Consider the following 17,265-nt stretch of genomic DNA (forward strand, 5'->3'; position numbering starts at 1 on the left):
CATCCATCCCTGCACACATCAAGGCTTGTAAAATCTCCAGGGCAAAGGTGCAGTGGGGCGGTTGGTGGCGGGCCAAATTTGGGCTCTTGGCCCTTCGGCAAAAATGCCAGGGATCAAACCGGGAAATCTTCCGCGTGCCGAGCTCGTGGCCTCTCACCAAGCCACGGGTCTTCCCGTCTGCTGTGGCTCTGCGGGACTTTTCTGCGCTCTTTTTACCTCCTCATTTCAAGAGCTACGAATGAGGCTACCTCGGTTCAGTTTTGACCTGGTGTTTACAGTCAACAAGTGTTTTCATTAATTAGGCACGATCTGCATTTGAACACACAGCTAGTTATTAGCTCTATTAATAGCCCTGCCTGTGCATCGGCTTGTGGCAAAAAAAAAATTTGAGCAAAACCCACCCACTTGTTCCTTGATGTTTCCTGTTAAGGCAGAGGTGGGAAGTCCGAGGGGTTTCCATCTGGGCCGTTTTGGGGAAACCACTGCCTAAAATCAGATGCAGACTGTTTGAATGTACAAAATATAGAGTTGGAAGGGACCCTGAGGATCTTCTAGTCTGACCCCCTGCAATGCAGGACTATATAGCGGTTATTTTACCAGCTTTATAGACCCCAGTAAGATTTACTCCTTGCCTTTTTAATTAGAGATATGTGAGCCAAGCAAGAGAACTTGGAAGACCCATTACTGTTCCTAGATTGATCAGTGGGAGGAAGCAGCTGGGAAGAGGATTCTGGCTAAACACCAGACCATCCAGTAATTCCAAAGAATCAGGATGTCCACCCTGAAGCGTTTGATGCTAAGAACGGGGACTCGTGGAGAGTTGCAACAGGCAGCTCTCACTAAAGAGGGAGTTGCCTGTCGCAACTCTGTACAAGTCCCTGTTCTGGGCATCGATGGGAAGGATTTGCAGGTTTAGTCGGTGGACCAAAACGAAGAATGCATCTGTTATCGTAAGCTTGGAGGTGTGTGTGCTTTTCTGTAGTTCTCCCAGAAAGCGCTATTCTAGGTCAGGCAATAACAAGGGGGTGGGGAGGGGAGGGCTCACCTCTACATCCCATCCCACTTATGGACCCAATCCAGTCCAGTCTCCTCCCGAAATAGCCAGATTCCCTCATGCTCTCTGCAGTCTGGAGTCGCCGCATGTGAGCAGGGCACTGCGGTTGGAGAAGAACGGGGCTGAATCAACGAGGGTCTCGACTTGCTGGCTGTTGCCTGCAACCTTGCCATTGTCACCACCACACTCTAGCCAGCTGAGCTATTCAACCTCTAGCGCTCCAGGGTTGCAGGCAGGGTTAGGTTGAACCTGGGGCCATCTGCGTGCAAGGCAAGTGTTCTGCCACCGCGCTGCGGCATTTCCTCAAAAGGACAAGCAAGATTCTAGTCCTCATGGTTGCAAATAAAGGGCTGGTACAATCGGAAGGAGGTGATCAGGCACTCCCATTTCTTTAAGAACTTGCCATAGTTTGCTGTAGTCGACACAGTCAAAGGCTTTTGCATAGTCAATGAAGCAGAAGTAGATGTCTTTCTGGAACTCTCTAGCTTTCTCCATAATCCAGTGCATGTTTGCAATTTGGTCTCTGGTTCCTCTGCCTCTTCTAAATCCAGCTTGCACTTCCGGGAGTTCTCGGTCCACATACTGCTTGAGCCTACCAAACTGCAGGAGGCAGCGGAAGATAGGAGTGCCTGGCGTGCTCTGGTCCATGGGGTCACAAAGAGTCGGACACGACTAAACGACTAAACAACAACAACAGCAAACAATCGGAATGCGAAGGGACGTGAGTAGCGCTGTGGGTTAAACCACAGAGCCTAGGACTTGTCGATCAGAAGGTTGCGGTTCGAATCCTCGCAACGGGGTGAGTTCCCGTTGCTCGGTCCCTGCTCCTGCCAACCTAGCAGTTCGAAAGCACGTCAAAGTGCAAGTAGATAAATAGGTACCGCTCCGGCGGGAAGGTAAACGGCGTTTCCGTGCACTGCTCTGGTTGGCTAGAAGTGGCTTAGTCATGCTGGCCACATGACCCGGAAGCTGTACGCCGGCTCCCTCGGCCAACAAAGTGAGATGAGTGCTACAACCCCAGAGTCGGTCATGACTGGACCTAATGGTCAGGGGTCCCTTTACCTTTACAATCAGAATCCAGGAAGCTGCCTTATCCTGAGTCAGGTCATTGGCCTACACTGGCCGGCAGGAGTGTCGTTCCCAGCCTTACCTGGCGATGCTGCCATGGGGGGGGGGGTCAAACCTGGAGCCTTCTGCACACAATGTAGATCAGAGGTCAGCAAACTTTTTCAGCAGGGGGCTGGTCCACGGTCCCTCAGACCTTGTGGGGGGCCTGACTATATTTTTTTTTGGGTGGAAATGAACGAATTCCTATGCCCCACAAATAACCCAGAGATGCATTTTAAATAAAAGCACACATTCTACTCATGTAAAAACACCAGGCAGGCCCCACAAATAACCCAGAGATGCATTTTAAATAAAAGGACACATTCGACTCATGTAAAAACACGCTGATTCCCGGACCGTCCATGGGCCGGATTTAGAAGGCGATTGGGCCAGATCCGGCCCCCGGGCCTTAGTTTGCCTACCCATGATGTAGATGCTCTCCCATTTGAACAGCAGCCCTTTCTCAGCTCTAAACTGCTGTGTCAAAGGTAGCTGGAGGGTTACTGCACAATTTCTCAGATGTGGTCGGGTGGTTTTTGCAAAGAGCGTGCATGGGGTGGGGACTGGGGAAAGCCGATTCAGAAAAGTGAGGGGTGCAGTTTTCTGCCTGCCGGCCAAGTCAATTCCCAAATGAGGACAGGAGTTGTTGTCACCCTGCCGGTTTCCTGGTCTCGCCACTCATCTCTTGCAAACTGAAATTTTCTGAATCAGACTTCGGGTTTCAGTGGCCTCAGAAAAATATTAGTGAATGAGTCATTTTCGGGCTGGCTTAGCCAGTAAGGGAGCCAAAGATGGCGGGTTTCCTGCCCCCAGGAGAAAGAGCTGCTGGGTTGCACAAGATCCACAGCAACAGCTGCACACGTGAGGTTTTGCTGTTATGCACACCTGCCAGGAGGCGGACGGACACCGGCCTGTTTTCCGCCACATTAAAGCGCTCACTTGCAGCTCCGTCCGCAGCAAAACCGCAAGAGGCAGTGTGGCATAGTGGTTAGGGTGCAAACGTGCTAGGACGTGGGAGAGACCCAGGTTCAAATCCGCCATTCAATCCTGAAGCTCATTGGGGTGACCTTGGGGCTGTGATAGGAATTTTGAGGTCTTAGTTTATAAGTGTACCAACCAAGCACGTACATAGATCAGCACAGGAAGACCGACCTGGAACCATTTTGATTCCCAAACTGACCAAATGTTTTCTCTGCAAGGTCAAAGGAAAATGGAAACGCCTCCCCATTGTCTTTTCCTTCACAAATCCTGTCTTAAGGGTATGTCTGTGTTTGAATAGGGTGTGAGCCTGTGACATGGCCCAGGAACTAAGTATTTATCATTACAAAAGACTGGCCAGGCTCCCCAGGCAATCCAATCAAGTAATCTGCCAGACAGGAGATAAACAAGGACAGGAGAAAAACAACATTCAAATTTCTGTTTTAAGACCGCCTTTTCTGTGATGTAGGTGTGATGTATCTGAGGGGTGGTCTTAGGTTACACCCCTTCTGTGATGTATGTATAATGTTTCTGGGGGTGGTCTTGATCTACAGGATGGGAATTTCAAAAGTCTTTATAAGCCCTTGCACAGCATTTTTGTGGGTCCTCCTCCTTTCCTGCGTGTGAGGGGAGCACCCTGTTGCAACAGATCAATAAAGATCAAGCTTGCTAGCTGCTTTGCTTCCCAATATTCTCTGGTTGGCCTGTTATTTTCTCCTACCAATAGGGAACCTATGTAAGGACTCTATATGGGCTCTTGGATACCCCATAAGGGGGGAAAGGGCATATTTTTATTTACAACAGATGGCACCCTCCATGAATGCTCCCCCATGTCCTTGAATTGTGATTATGCCTCTTGCTTGCCCAAAGTTTACTTGGAGGGTTCAACAGGACAACATCTGCTGGAATACAGTGGTACCTCGCAAGACAAATGCCTCGCAAGACGAAAAACGCGCAAGACGAAAGAGTTTTTCGTTTTTTGAGTCGCTTCGCAAGACGAATTTCCCTATGGGCTTGCTTCGCAAGACGAAAAACGAAAACGTCTTGCAAGTTTGTTTCCTTTTTCTTAAAACCGTTAATACCCTATGGGAAACCGTGCTTCGCAAGACGAAAAATTCGCAAGACGAAAAAACTCGCAGAACGAATTAATTTCGTCTTGCGAGGCACCACTGTAAATCCTTGAACTGTAACAACACCAACAACATTTATGTCCTGCCTTATTTAATAATAATAATAATAATATTTATTACGGCCATAGGCCCATACAGCCTTATTTATTTACTTATTCATTGCGCCCCACATTTTCCTCCAAAGGAGCTCAAGGCGGGGTCTGTGTTTCTTTCTCCCCTTCATCACTGAATCCCAACCACAACCCTGTGAGGGAGGCCCCTAAAGGTCACCCCAGCATGCTTCATGGCTGTGTGGGTATTCGAACCCAGGTCCCTCACAGGGCCTAGCCTGACACTCTAACCCAGGAGTCAGCAAAAGATGATAGCTGAAAACCCCCTACATCAGCAAACTTTTCCAGCATGGGGCCGGTCCACTGTCCCTCAGACCTTTTGGGGGGCCGGATTATTATTTGGAGGGGGGAATGAATGAATTCTTATGCCCCACAAATAACCCAAAGATGATTTTAAATAAAAGCACACATTTTACTCATGTAAAAACACCAGGCAGGTCCCACAAATAACCCAGAGATGCATTTTAAATAAAAGGACACATTCTACTCATGTAAAAACATGCTGATTCCCGGACCGTCCGTGGGCTGGATTTAGAAGGCGATTGGGCCGGATCTGGCCCCCGGGCCTTAGTTTGCCTGCCCATGCTCTAACCCCTATGCCACACAGCGGTTCTCCTCCTCTCTGATTGGATGGCGTGTGGACAGGTGTGCCTGACTTTTGTGTGTGGCTCTTTGTAAAAAGGTGTTGCTCCACCTGCTTTTGGCCCTGGCCTCACCTACCGGTGGCAAACAGCTCATAGACTCATAGAATTGTAGAGTTGGAAGGTACACCAAAGGTCATCTAGTCCAACCCCCTCCCCTGTGCAAGATTTGTCCACAAAGGACTACAGCCTTTGATCTGAAAAGAGGTAGTCACCCCTGTAATGGAGACCTCCACAGAAAGGGATCCTTTATGCCTTTCCTCTCCTTGATATATTGCATATCTGGGCTCTAGGAATCAGGCCTGGAAGTTGTCTTGCATGCGGAAGGTTCGATCCCCGATGGCATCTCTGGGTAGGCCTGGGAATGCCTCCCTCCTGAAACCCAGGAGCGCTGCTGCCAGTCAGAGTAGATGATACTGAGTTGGATGGACTCACTATTAGGCAACTTCCTCTGTTCCTTTTAAATCAGCCCTATATTCACAGCCATGAGGATTAGAGTCTTACGTTATCTTTTAAAGAAGCACCATAGCATGGCGGCAAAAGGAGCTGCCTTCTATTTCTGTGCAATACCCAGACCTAACCCTAGATGTGGGACGCGGGTGGCGCTGTGGGTTAAACCACAGAGCCTAGAACTTGCCAATCAGAAGGTCGGCGGTTTGAATCCCCGCGACGGGGTGAGCTCCTGTTGCTCAGTCCCTGCTCCTGCCAACCTAGCAGTTCGAAAGCACGTCAAAGTGCAAGTAGATAAATAGGTACCTCTCCGGCGGGAAGGTAAACGGTGCTTCCATGAGCTGCTCTGGTTCATCCAGAAGCGGCTTAGTCATGCTGGCCACATGACCCGGAAGCTGTACACCGGCTCCCTCGGCCAATAAAGCGAGATGAGCACCGCAACCCCAGAGTCGGTCACAACTGGACCTAATGGTCAGGGGTCCCTTTACCTTTAACCCTAGATGTGCTGTTGCTCACTGCTAAGCGGCACTCGGCACACGCTCCAGGGCACTCTCGCCTAGCTTAACATTTCACACCTCCGCAAGTGCTTCAAGTACAGTGGTACCTCGGGTTACAGATGCTTCAGGTTACAGACTCCGCTAACCCAGAAATATTACCTCGGGTTAAGAACTTTACCTCAGGATGAGAACAGAAATCACACACCGGAGGCGCAGCAGCAGCAGGAGGCCCCATTAGCTAAAGTGGTGCTTCAGGTTAAGAACAGTTTCAGGTTAAGAACGGACCTCCGGAACGAATTAAGTACTTAACCTAAGGGACCACTGTACAGTCATGTTTGGAAGGGTTGCCATGTTCTCTCTCCTTCTAGGGCTCTTGCGCCTTTAACAAGCCAGGCCAGATATCTTCGATCAAGGGTGTCCAACCTGTAGACCAGGCTTCCTCAAACTTGGCCCTCCAGATGTTTTGAGACTACAATTCCCATCATCTTTGACCACTGGTCCTGCTAGCTAGGGATCATGGGAGTTGTAGGCCAAAAACATCTGGAGGGCCAAGGTTGAGGAAGCCTGCTGTAGACCAGAGATCAGAGAGCCTTGCTTCCCAGCAGCCATCTCAATGGTCAGGAATGTTTGGAGAGCCACAAATCTGCGCCACCCACTCCTGCTTAGACATTGAGGCTGGAAAGGCTGAGAATATTTTTAAAAACCACAATTCTGCTGTTAAGTGGGTATCTTAGATTAGATGAACAGAGATGTACTGAGTGTGATTAATCTTGTGTTGCACCCCTTACACGATGACAAAGCTGTGTGCATGTCAGGGCCGTGTGCGAACTCTCCTGACCCTGGATTTCCTTGCCGACTGGTCAAAAGAGCTGAATATGCTTAGCCTGGGAGTCATTTTGGACTCACAGCTGTCCATGGAGGCGCAGCTCAGTTCTGTGTCCAGGGCAGCTGTCTACCAGCTCCACCTGGTACGCAGGCTGAGACCCTACCTGCCTGCAGACTGTCTCGCCAGAGTGGTGAATGCTCTGGTTATCTCCTGCTTGGACTACTGCAACACGCTCTGTATGGGGCTACCTTTGAAAGTGACCCAAAAACTACAACTAATCCAGAATGCGGCAGCTATACTGGTGACTGGGAGCGGCCGCCGAGACCATATAACACCGGTCCTGAAAGACCTACATTGGCTCCCAGTACGTTTCTGAGCACAATTCAAAGTGTCGGTGCTGACCTTTGAAAGCCCTAAACGGCCTCAGCCCAGTATACCTGAAGGAGCGTCTCCACCCCCATCGTTCTGCCCGGACGCTGAGGTCCAGCGCTGAGGGCCTTCTGGTGAGAGGACTTTCTCGGTAGTGGCACCTGCCCTGTGGAACGCCCTCGTATCAGATGTCAAAGAAATAAACAACTATCTGACGTTTAGAAGACATCTGAAGGCAGCCCTGTTTAGGGAAGTTTTTAATGACTGACGTTTTAATGTATTTTTAATCTTTTGTTGGAAGCCGCCCAGAGTATCTGGGGAAACCCAGCCAGATGGGTGGGGTATGAATAAATTATGATGATGATTAAGCAAAAGAAATTAATTCGGAACTACGAGCCTCGGAAACAAAACGGCATGTTCAGAGTGCACCTCCCTGCCCAAGAAGGACCCTCTGTATTTAATAAGGTTGTTCCACAATATAAGAGCAGCCCTTATTTTGTTTTACATTGGGGTGGGGGAAACAGGGCTCTTCGGATGCTGCCAAACCACAACTCCCATCTGACCTAGCAAGCACACTCAGCAGTGGGGGATGATGGCAGCTGTAGTTTGATAGGAGGGCAAAATGTTCCCCATACCCAACATGGGAAGCTGCCTTCAATGATGATGATGATGATGATGATGGAACCACAGCACTGGTCCTCTTTGCTCATTCCTATCCTGTTGTTGTTTAGTTGTTTAGTCGTGTCCGACTCTTCGTGACCCCATGGACCAGAGCACGCCAGGCACTCCTGTCTTCCACTGCCTCCCGCAGTTTGGTCAAACTCATGCTGGTAACTTCGAGAACACTGTCCAACCATCTCGTCATCTGTCGTCCCCTTCTCCTTGTGCCCTCCATCTTTCCCAACATCAGGGTCTTTTCCAGGGAGTCTTCTCTTCTCAGGAGGTGGCCAAAGTATTGGAGCCTCAGCTTCAGGATCTGTCCTTCCAGTGAGCACTCAGGGCTGATTTCCTTCAGAATGTATAGGTTTGTTCTTCTTGCAGTCCATGGGACTCTCAAGAGTCTCCTCCAGCATCGTAATTCAAAAGCATCCATTCTTCGGCGATCAGCCTTCTTTGTGGTCCAGCTCTCACTTCCATACATCACTACTGGGAAAACCATAACTTGAACTAGACGGACCTTTGTTGGCAAGGTGATGTCTCTGCTTTTTAAGATACTGTCTAAGTTTGTCAAGTTTCCTATCCTAGATCCGCAGAATTATAGTTGGTCATTGAATGGCAATGCATTTCCATCTCCAGTGGCTTTTAAGCACATCCAAAGCATGATCTTACCCTCAAAGGATTCTGGGCATTGTAGTTTAACCCCCCCCCTCCGCTCTTCAAAAAGTGACAGGTCCCAGCAAACCTTCCCAAACTACAGTGCTCAGAATTCTTGGGGGGCGGGGGGGGGGGGAAATGTGCTTTCAAGGTACAGGCATCTCACACCCACCTTCTCACCAGCAGCAGTTTTTGAGTTTTTCCAAGCATCGCTCTCTTGCCACCCTACCTAGAGACACCAGGGATCAAAGCTGGGGCGTTCTGAATGCCAAACAGCTGCAGGCTCATTCCTCACCCTGATACAGTGGTACCTCGGGTTACATGCGCTTCAGGTTACATGCGCTTCAGGTTACAGACTCCGCTAACCCAGAAATAGTGCTTCAGGTTAAGAACTTTGCTTCAGGATGAGAACAGAAATCGTGCTCTGGCGGCGCGGCAGCAGCGGGAGGTCCCATTAGCTAAAGTGGTGCTTCAGGTTAAGAACAGTTTCAGGTTAAGAACGGACCTCCGGAATGAATTAAGTACTTAACCCGAGGTACCACTGTACTGTATCGTGAAGCTGAGGCTCCAATACTTTGGCCACCTCACGAGAAGAGAAGACTCCCTGGAAAAGACCCTGATGTTGGGAAAGATGGAGGGCCCAAGGAGAAGGGGACGACAGGGGACAAGATGGTTGGACAGTGTTCTCGAAGCTACCAGCATAAGTTTGACCAAACTGCGGGAGGCAGTGGAAGACAGGAGTGCCTGGTGTGCTCTGGTCCATGGGGTCACGAAGAGTCGGACACGACTAAACGACTAAACAACAACAACCACTGTACTTTGTTGGCTTCCCAGAGGCACCAGCGCTGGACCGGCAGTCCCCTGATCTGACCCAAGAGGGTCTTTCTTACATTTTTGGGTGCCTGCCGGCCAAGGGATTGCCCAGAGGACACCCATCTCTCAGTTCCCCACTGCCCAAAAAAACCTGGGCAAGATTTTTTGGAATAAAGTCAGGAGAAGGGGCGTAGGTTTTAGAGGGAGTTGGGCCACTGGCCATCTAGCCCATTGCTGCCAACACAGACTGGCAGAGCTGTCCAGGATCTCAGGCAGGGGAGATTTCAAGCCCTAACTGGAGATGGAGCCTAGGACCTTCTGCATGCAAAGCAAGTGCTCTACCACTGAGCAAAGAACGTGAGGCAAGCCCGCTGCGTCAGGATCAGGCCAATGGCCCATCTTAGTCCAGCATCCTGTCCTCACAGCCATATGCCCCGAAGGGAAAGCAGGATTCAAGCGCAAGAGCCCTCCTGTGGTTTCCAGCAACTGGTCTTCAGAAGCATCCGACTTTTAGAAGACATCTGAAGGCAGCCCTGTTTAGGGAAGCTTTTAATGTTTAACAGACCACTGTACAGTGGTACTTCGGGTGACATACGCTTCAGGTTACATACGCTTCAGGTTACAGACTCCACTAACCCAGAAATAGCGCTTCAGGTTAAGAACTTTGCTTCAGGATGAGAACAGAAATTGTGCTCTAGTGGCACGGCGGCGGCAGGAGGCCCCATTAGCTAAAGTGGTGCTTCAGGTTAAGAACAGTTTCAGGTTAAGAACGGACCTCCGGAACGAATTGAGTACTTAACCTGAGGTACCACTGTATTTTAATACTTTGTTGGAGGCTGCCCTGGGTGGCTGGCGAGACACAACCAGATGGGTGAGCTATAAATAATCATCATAAATCATCATCATCATCACTGTTTCTGACCATGGAAGGAGAACATAGCCATCGAGCATAGCCACGAGCCATCGCTAGCCCCCCCTCCATGCATTTGTCACTGCCTCCTGCAGCAGCGAGTTCCGCAGTTTAACCACGCGCTGCGTGTCCTTCCCTTAAAAAGTGATGCAAGATCCCAGTCCTCATTGCTCAGAAAAGGGAGTCTCCCACCAAGTAGTGCTCTAACACCATACGATGGTTCTTCCCCTTCTTAGAAGCATAGAATTGTAGGGATCCCCAACGGTCATCTAGCCCAACTCCCCCCCCCCCCAGCAGTGGCGTAGCGTGGGGGGTGCAGGGAGGCCCAGCCGCACCGGGCACAACACTGGGGGGGGGCGCTCGCACTCGCAGCTCTCTGCCCCAACCTGGCTCACTCACTCTCTCTCACTGCAGTGCTGGCTGTGTGAATCCGATCCGAGCCGCTGGGTCGCCGCCCACTGTGGAGGGGGTGGGTGCCAGGCGTGCGGTGCGGAGAGAGAGCGAGGGACTATCTGGGGGAGGGACAGTGCAGCAGCCGCCCAGCGCAGCGCTGAGCGCGGGAGAGAACCACACCAGACCAGCCCAGGCAGCAGCAAGAAGAAGCTGGCAGCGGCGGCAGGTTAGGGGTTAGGGGGCGCAAATTACTTGCCTTGCCCCGGGTGCTGACAACCCACGCTACGCCGCTGCCCCCCAGCAATGCAGGAATCCCAGCTAAAGCACCCATGACATGTGGCCATCCAACCTCTGCTCAAAAACCTCCAAGGAAGGAACTTAAACCCCCGATTGATTCCCCCCCGCCACCGCCTGGAGCGCGGTGCCACCACGTGCGCCCGATCTAAAACCGCGTGGATGCCTCACCTGGGAAGGCGCAGCCGCCACCCTCTGCAGAACCAAGAGGAGGAACAGCAGCCACGTAGGGCGACTCCAAGCACCCATGGCGACTCCGGGTCTCTCTCCCCACTTCTTCAGAAAAGGGAGGTGGGCAGAGCGCAGTCCGCCCATCTGCCCGCCCGGCGAGGAGAGCGCAGGGCGCAGGGACCTCCCCAAAGCGCGCGGGATCTGCGCCGGGCGAAAGAAAACAATAAAATCAACTACGGGGTTGGGGGTGGGGGGTTGGGGATGCGGTCAACCTCAGGACTCCGCCCCGAGGGGCCTACATACAATTAACTTTTTTTAAAAAAAACCCAAGGTCTGCGGCCATCCTTGCCTGAGAACGTGGTTTCCAAATCACACATCACAGGCGCTTACCGGTAGCTTATCTCCCGCCTTTCCCGTTATCTGCCTCAGTTTGCCTCCTGTGAAATGGGGACAAGCCTATCCAGGGTTGACCGGTCAGGTATTTTGGGGGGTTGTTTTTTTTAAAATAAAAAACGCCCTTTGTTTTTGCACGCTTTTAAACCAAGGAGTGTGCGCGATTGCGAGGGAGGGAATCTTTGGCCCTCGCAGATGCAGTTGGATTTCAACTCCCAGCAAGCCAGCAGGAGCAATGGTTAGAGCGCGGAGTGTTTGTGATGGGAGGTGAGATCCAGCATCATTTAGGGAGGGTCATCAGTGTTTCCCCTGCCTCGGCTTAAAAGGCAGCTGAGGTCTGCCGGCTGCCTGCTAGTCTCTCCGTCTTGCCGAGTTGTCACCTGCTATTATTTTTTCCAGATAAGGTTGCGCTTAAAGAAACAGAAAAGTGCTATTTTGAAGCCCTCTTTAGTAAGGGAAGGGCTGTGGCTCAGTGGTGGAGCACCCGCTCTGCATGCAGAATGTCCCAGATTCACACACCCCCCCAGCACCTGCCGACTAACACCCTGGAGAGCTGCTGCCAGTCCGTGCAGACACCACTGGACTAGATGGGACCAAGGGTCTCATTCCGTGCGATGCAGCTGCTTTGTTCTCTCTCGTTCCCCCTCCTCTGCAGCAAGTAATCTCTTATGGCAGGCAGCCTGTGGCGAGGCTGGACTGATAACAGAACTATTTGGGTGTTATTTTCATTTCTTAAAGGGTTTTTTTTAGGGGGGGAGAAAGTCATGCCTTTTTTAAAAAAAGCGTCGCTATTAAATGACTCTTGCCTTTTGTAATGTGTAAGATCACACACACCCTGAGAATATTTATGCTTAAGCGATACGCTTGTAATGAATAGCAAGGGTTAATGGCTGGTCTGGAGCAGTCTCATAGTTGGCTGTGGGTTCATTTACTTAGTAATGCAAGATTGGGGTGGGGGGCTTTCCCTGCTGGGTGAGACTGAAAGGGTCCAGCGTCTTGGTCACACAGTGGCCAACCACGACCCGAGCTTTAAGACCACTTACCTGCAGCCATTCACCACCAAAACTGTCATTTGGGGGTAAACTGCCTCTAAATATGGAGGCTCCATCGATTTGGTTGTGGCTGACAGCTGGGAGAAAAGCAATGACAAACCTAGACAGCATCTTAAAAAGCAGAGACATCACCTTGCCAACAAAGGTCCGTATAGTTAAAGCTATGGATTTCCCGGTAGTGATGTATGGAAGTGAGAGCTGGACCATAAAGAAGGCTGATCACCGAAGAATTGATGCTTTTGAATTATGGTGCTGGAGGAGACTCTTGAGAGTCCCATGGATTGCAAGAAGATCAAACCGATCCATTCTTAAGGAAATCAGTCCTGAGTGCTTGCTGAAAGGACAGATCCTGAAGCTGAGGCTCCAATACTTTGGCCACCTCATGAGAAGAGAAGACTTCCTGGAAAAGACCCTGATGTTGGGAAAGATGGAGGGCACAAGGAGAAGGGGACAACAGAGGACGAGATGGTTGGACAGTGTTCTCGAAGCTACCAGCATGAGTTTGACCAAACTGCGGGAGGCAGTGGAAGACAGGAGTGCCTGGCGTGCTCTGGTCCATGGGGTCACGAAGAGTCGGACACGACTAAACAACTAAACAACAACAACAACAACAACAACTGCTGGGTCCTGCCTTAAGAACATAAAAGCCTGAGATTAGAATCAAAGAATTATAGAGTTGGAACGGGATCTTTTGACCAACACAGGGTTTGAACCCACAAGCAGACATGAGCGCAGCGCTCTCCAGACATATGATTCCCAGCTGCTGGTATATCCAGATTTTGCCCTTGTTCCTCAGGAAATTTCAGGAATTATATCTCTGGGATGGGAGCAGGATAAGGGATCTGCTAATGGCACAGCAATAAAACTGCCAGCCCATTCGCCAAGCTAAGCAGGGTCTGGTTTGGTTTCAAAATGGGATGTTGAGATCCCTGCATTGCAAGGAGATTGGACTAGATGACTCCAACAGTCTTACGATTCTATGAACTCTCAGTACCCTTAGCAGTTCCCATGATTCTTTGAGGGAAGCCATGGCTGTTAACGAAGGGGTGTCATGGTGCCTTGAATGTGATTGATGCCTTACCTACGTCCTTCGTCAAAAAGCCCATTGCGACCCATGCTTTGCAGAGGGAGGGAGAGGCACTGTGGCCTAATGGTTAGAGTGTTGCGCATGTGATCAAGGGAAATCTAAAAAATGTAGTACAGTGGTACCTCAGGTTAAACATGCTTCAGGTTACAGATGCTTCAGGTTACAGACTCCGCTAATCCAGAAATAGTACCTCAGGTTAAGAACTTTACTTCAGGATGAGAACAGAAATCGTGCTCTGGCGGCGCGGCAGCAGCAGGAGGCCCCATTAGCTAAAGTGGTGCTTCAGGTTAAGAACGGTTTCAGGTTAAGTACAGACCTCTGGAACGAAATAAGTACTTTACCCGAGGTATCACTGTATAAGCACCGACAACTGGGAAACACTGGCCTACGAGCGCTCCAGTTGGAGAACAGCCTTTACCAAAGGTGTCATGGGCTTTGAAGACACTTGAACTCAGGACGAAAGGGAGAAACATGCTAAGAGGAAGGCACACTTGGCAAACCCTCACCGTGATCAACTCCTGCCCGGAAACCTACGCCCCCACTGTGGAAGGACGTGTGGATCCAGAATTGACCTCCGCAATCACTTACGGACTCGCTGTCAAAACCGTGTTTATGGAAGACAATCTTACTCGGCTATAAGTGATTGCGGAAGAAGTACAGTGGTACCTCGGGTTACAGATGCTTCAGGTTACAGGCGCTTCAGGTTACAGACTCCGCTAACCCAGAAACAGTACCTCAGGTTAAGAACTTTGCTTCAGGGTGAGAACAGAAATCGTGCGGCGGCAGTGGGAGGCCCCATTAGCTAAAGTGGTACTTCAGGTTAAGAACAGTTTCAGGTTAAGAACAGACCACTGGAACGAATTAAGTTCTTAACCTGAGGTACCACTGTAGTTGTTTTGATAAGGAAAGCTGAAAGAGGGTGATACAAGAGCATAGGACCAAACTCCTCAGAGCCAAGGTCCCTTCAGGGCCCCCCCTAAAATATTTGAGGAAGCCACACACTCCCAGTTGATGGGCATTGCCATTTAAATGGTGTTTGTGCACCATGTCTTGTGATTGATTATGCGGAGTGGGGTTTACCTGCAGCCCCCCCCAATATTTTTTTCAAGTTGGCATCCCCTGACAAGAGTCTTGCTGCCTGATTAATCCAGCATCCTGTTTTCGCAGAGGCCAACCAGATCCCTGTGGAAAACCCATATGCAGGACCACAGCCCAACAGCAACTTTCCCCTCCTACAGTTTCCAGCAATTCAGAAGTATTATTGCCTTTGACAGTGGAGGCAGAGTATAGCTTTCACGGCTAGTAACTATCAATAGCCTTATTCTCCTCCGTGAATTTGCCCATCCCTCTTTCTTTCTTTCTTTCTTTTTTATAATAATTTTTATTGCATTTTCGATTTTATCATAGTTACAATTTCCATACATAATTCAATAAACTCAAATATCGCTCTATCCGAGCATCGACCTCCTCCCGCCCCTCTTTCTGACTTCCATACATATTTACTTTATTCTTAGCATTTCTATAACCATTTTTTTACCTTCTCTCATTTTTTTAAAAAAATTCCCCTCATTAAATGTAAACCAGTTCCTTATAATCACATGACAAAACATTTCAACTCAAAGCTACAAACGTTTTCAGGTGTTTACAATGTTCTTTCCTATATAATATAAATTGGCTCCAGTCCTTTTGAAACAGTTCATCACGCTGATTAAGGATCTTCCCCATCAGCTTTGCTAACTCCACATATTCCACCATCTTACTCCTCCATTCTTCCACTGTTGGAAGCTCCTGTGATTTCCATTTCTGAGCCAGAAGTATCCTTGCGGCCGTTGTGGCATACATAAACAAATTCACATCTTTTTTTGAAATTTCATCTCCAATTAAACCTAACAGAAACACCTCTGGTTTTTTTTATTGAAATTGTATTTAAAGATCTTTTTTTAATTCATTGTAAATTAGATCCCAATAGGCTTTCACCCTGGTACACGTCCACCACATATGATGGAAGTTCCCCTCCTTCTTACATGTCCAACAATTTTTATCCTGATTTCTATACATTTTTGTCCATCCTTCTTTCAAGGCCATCTAAGCTGCTGGTCTCCTGCAGCGGCAAGTTCCACAGCTGCCGAGTGCAGGACTTCCTTCCATCCACCCTGAATCATCCATCGCTGAAGATTGCAATGAAAGGAAAGTTTGACATTGCAGCTGAAGGTTGCAAGCAAAGGAAGGGTAACAAAAAGAAGTCTAAGCATCTTTAGTGCCAAGTCATGAATTCATGGAGGACAAATTCTGATGAAGGGATGCAGGTGGCGCTGTGGCTTAAACCACAGAGCCTAGGACTTGCCAATCAGAAGGTTGGCGGTTCGAATCCCTGTGACGGGGTGAGCTCCCGTTGCTCTGTCCCTGCTCCTGCCAACCTAGCAGTTCGAAAGCACATCAAAGTGCAAGTAGATACATAGGTATCTGTCAGGGGTTCAGGAGCAGAGGCACAGGAAAGGGAGGAAATAGAGAGCGAGGGGGAGGAGTCCGAAGGTAATGTTAGCGATGACAGCGGTCCGAGGTCTCTGAGTCTTTCCAGCGAATCGGAAGATTCACAGAAAGGGGCTCCCATGGTCAGAGCAAGGGGGGTGCCGAGGGGGACACCCCAGGAAGAAGGGGCCAGAGGGGACTCAGAGAGAAGCAGTTGGAAATCAGGACCAGCGTCCACACCAGAGTGCAGTAGGGGGGAGGAGTCCCAGGCATCGGGATCAGGCGGCGCACTGCCAGTGGGAGGACATGAGTCAGGATTGGCCACGCCTCCATCGGGGAGCGAGGAAACGGTCGAGAGGAAGGTTGAAGGCTGGGCGCGCGCGCCAAGTTCAAATGTACAGGAGGGCGGTGCAGTTGGCAGCCCGGATAGGGAGCCAGGTCCCAAAGCCCGCCGAAAAGACGGGGAGGAGTCAGGGGGGTCAACGTCAGCGTCAGAAGAATCCAGGAAGGAAGGGACCCCGGGGGGTAGCAGGACCCAGAGGAGAAAGGAGAGACGGAAGAGGTGGAGTAAGGCTAGAATCTTAAACTGGTGTACAGGGGGCGGAGACTCAGATGGAGCTTCGCCGATCTAACCATGAGACGTAGAGTTGCACGCAGCAGCTTGAGAATGGAAACTGTAACTCAATAAAGACTTTTGTTTAATGATCGCTGGCTAGCGTGATCCTCTGTGAGCTAGGATCTGGAAGCAGCTCTGACAGTATCGCTCCAGCGGGAAGGTAAACGGCATTTCCGCGCGCTGCTCTGGTTCGCCAGAAGCGGCTTAGTCATGCTGGCCACATGACCCGGAGACTGTAAGCTGGCTCCCTCGGCCAGTAAAGCGAGATGAGCGCCGCAACCCCAGAGTCAGTCACGACTGGACCTAATGGTCAGGGGTCCCTTTACCCTTTACCTTTACAATTCTGGTGAAGAGTAAAATTAATCAGAGGTGTGGCCAGAGAGAACCAATCAGAGGTGCGGCTGGAGATTTGACGTGAGAATGGGGTTTCATGTTCAGGAAAACACAAAAAGAGCAAGAATTCAGGTGGGGGCTTCCTCTCTGTGTGATTTCCTGCAACTTTTAGCTGATGTATATTTTTGTCTTTCCCCCAACAGCGGCTTCTACGAAGGCACGCTAGTTTAATGTTTTTGAGAGATTTCACATTTCCTT

The 17,265-nt window shown here is 50.0% G+C and overlaps 1 protein-coding gene across 1 annotated transcript in view; it reads right to left on the reverse strand.

The window, feature by feature from the left end:
- TNFRSF8 (TNF receptor superfamily member 8) overlaps nucleotides 1–11,151 on the reverse strand; it is a 31,569-nt gene extending 20,418 nt beyond the window's left edge. The window contains exon 1 of the mRNA XM_081017982.1: nucleotides 11,058–11,151. Coding sequence (XP_080874108.1) covers nucleotides 11,058–11,135 — 78 coding nt within the window. The 5' untranslated portion in view covers nucleotides 11,136–11,151. The remainder of the gene's footprint in view (nucleotides 1–11,057) is intronic.
- Between the last annotated feature and the right edge of the window lie 6,114 nt (nucleotides 11,152–17,265).

This window comes from Podarcis pityusensis (assembly GCF_964106645.2).
Source record: "Podarcis pityusensis genome assembly, chromosome: 8".
In the NCBI taxonomy this organism is placed as follows: Eukaryota; Metazoa; Chordata; class Lepidosauria; order Squamata; family Lacertidae; genus Podarcis; species Podarcis pityusensis.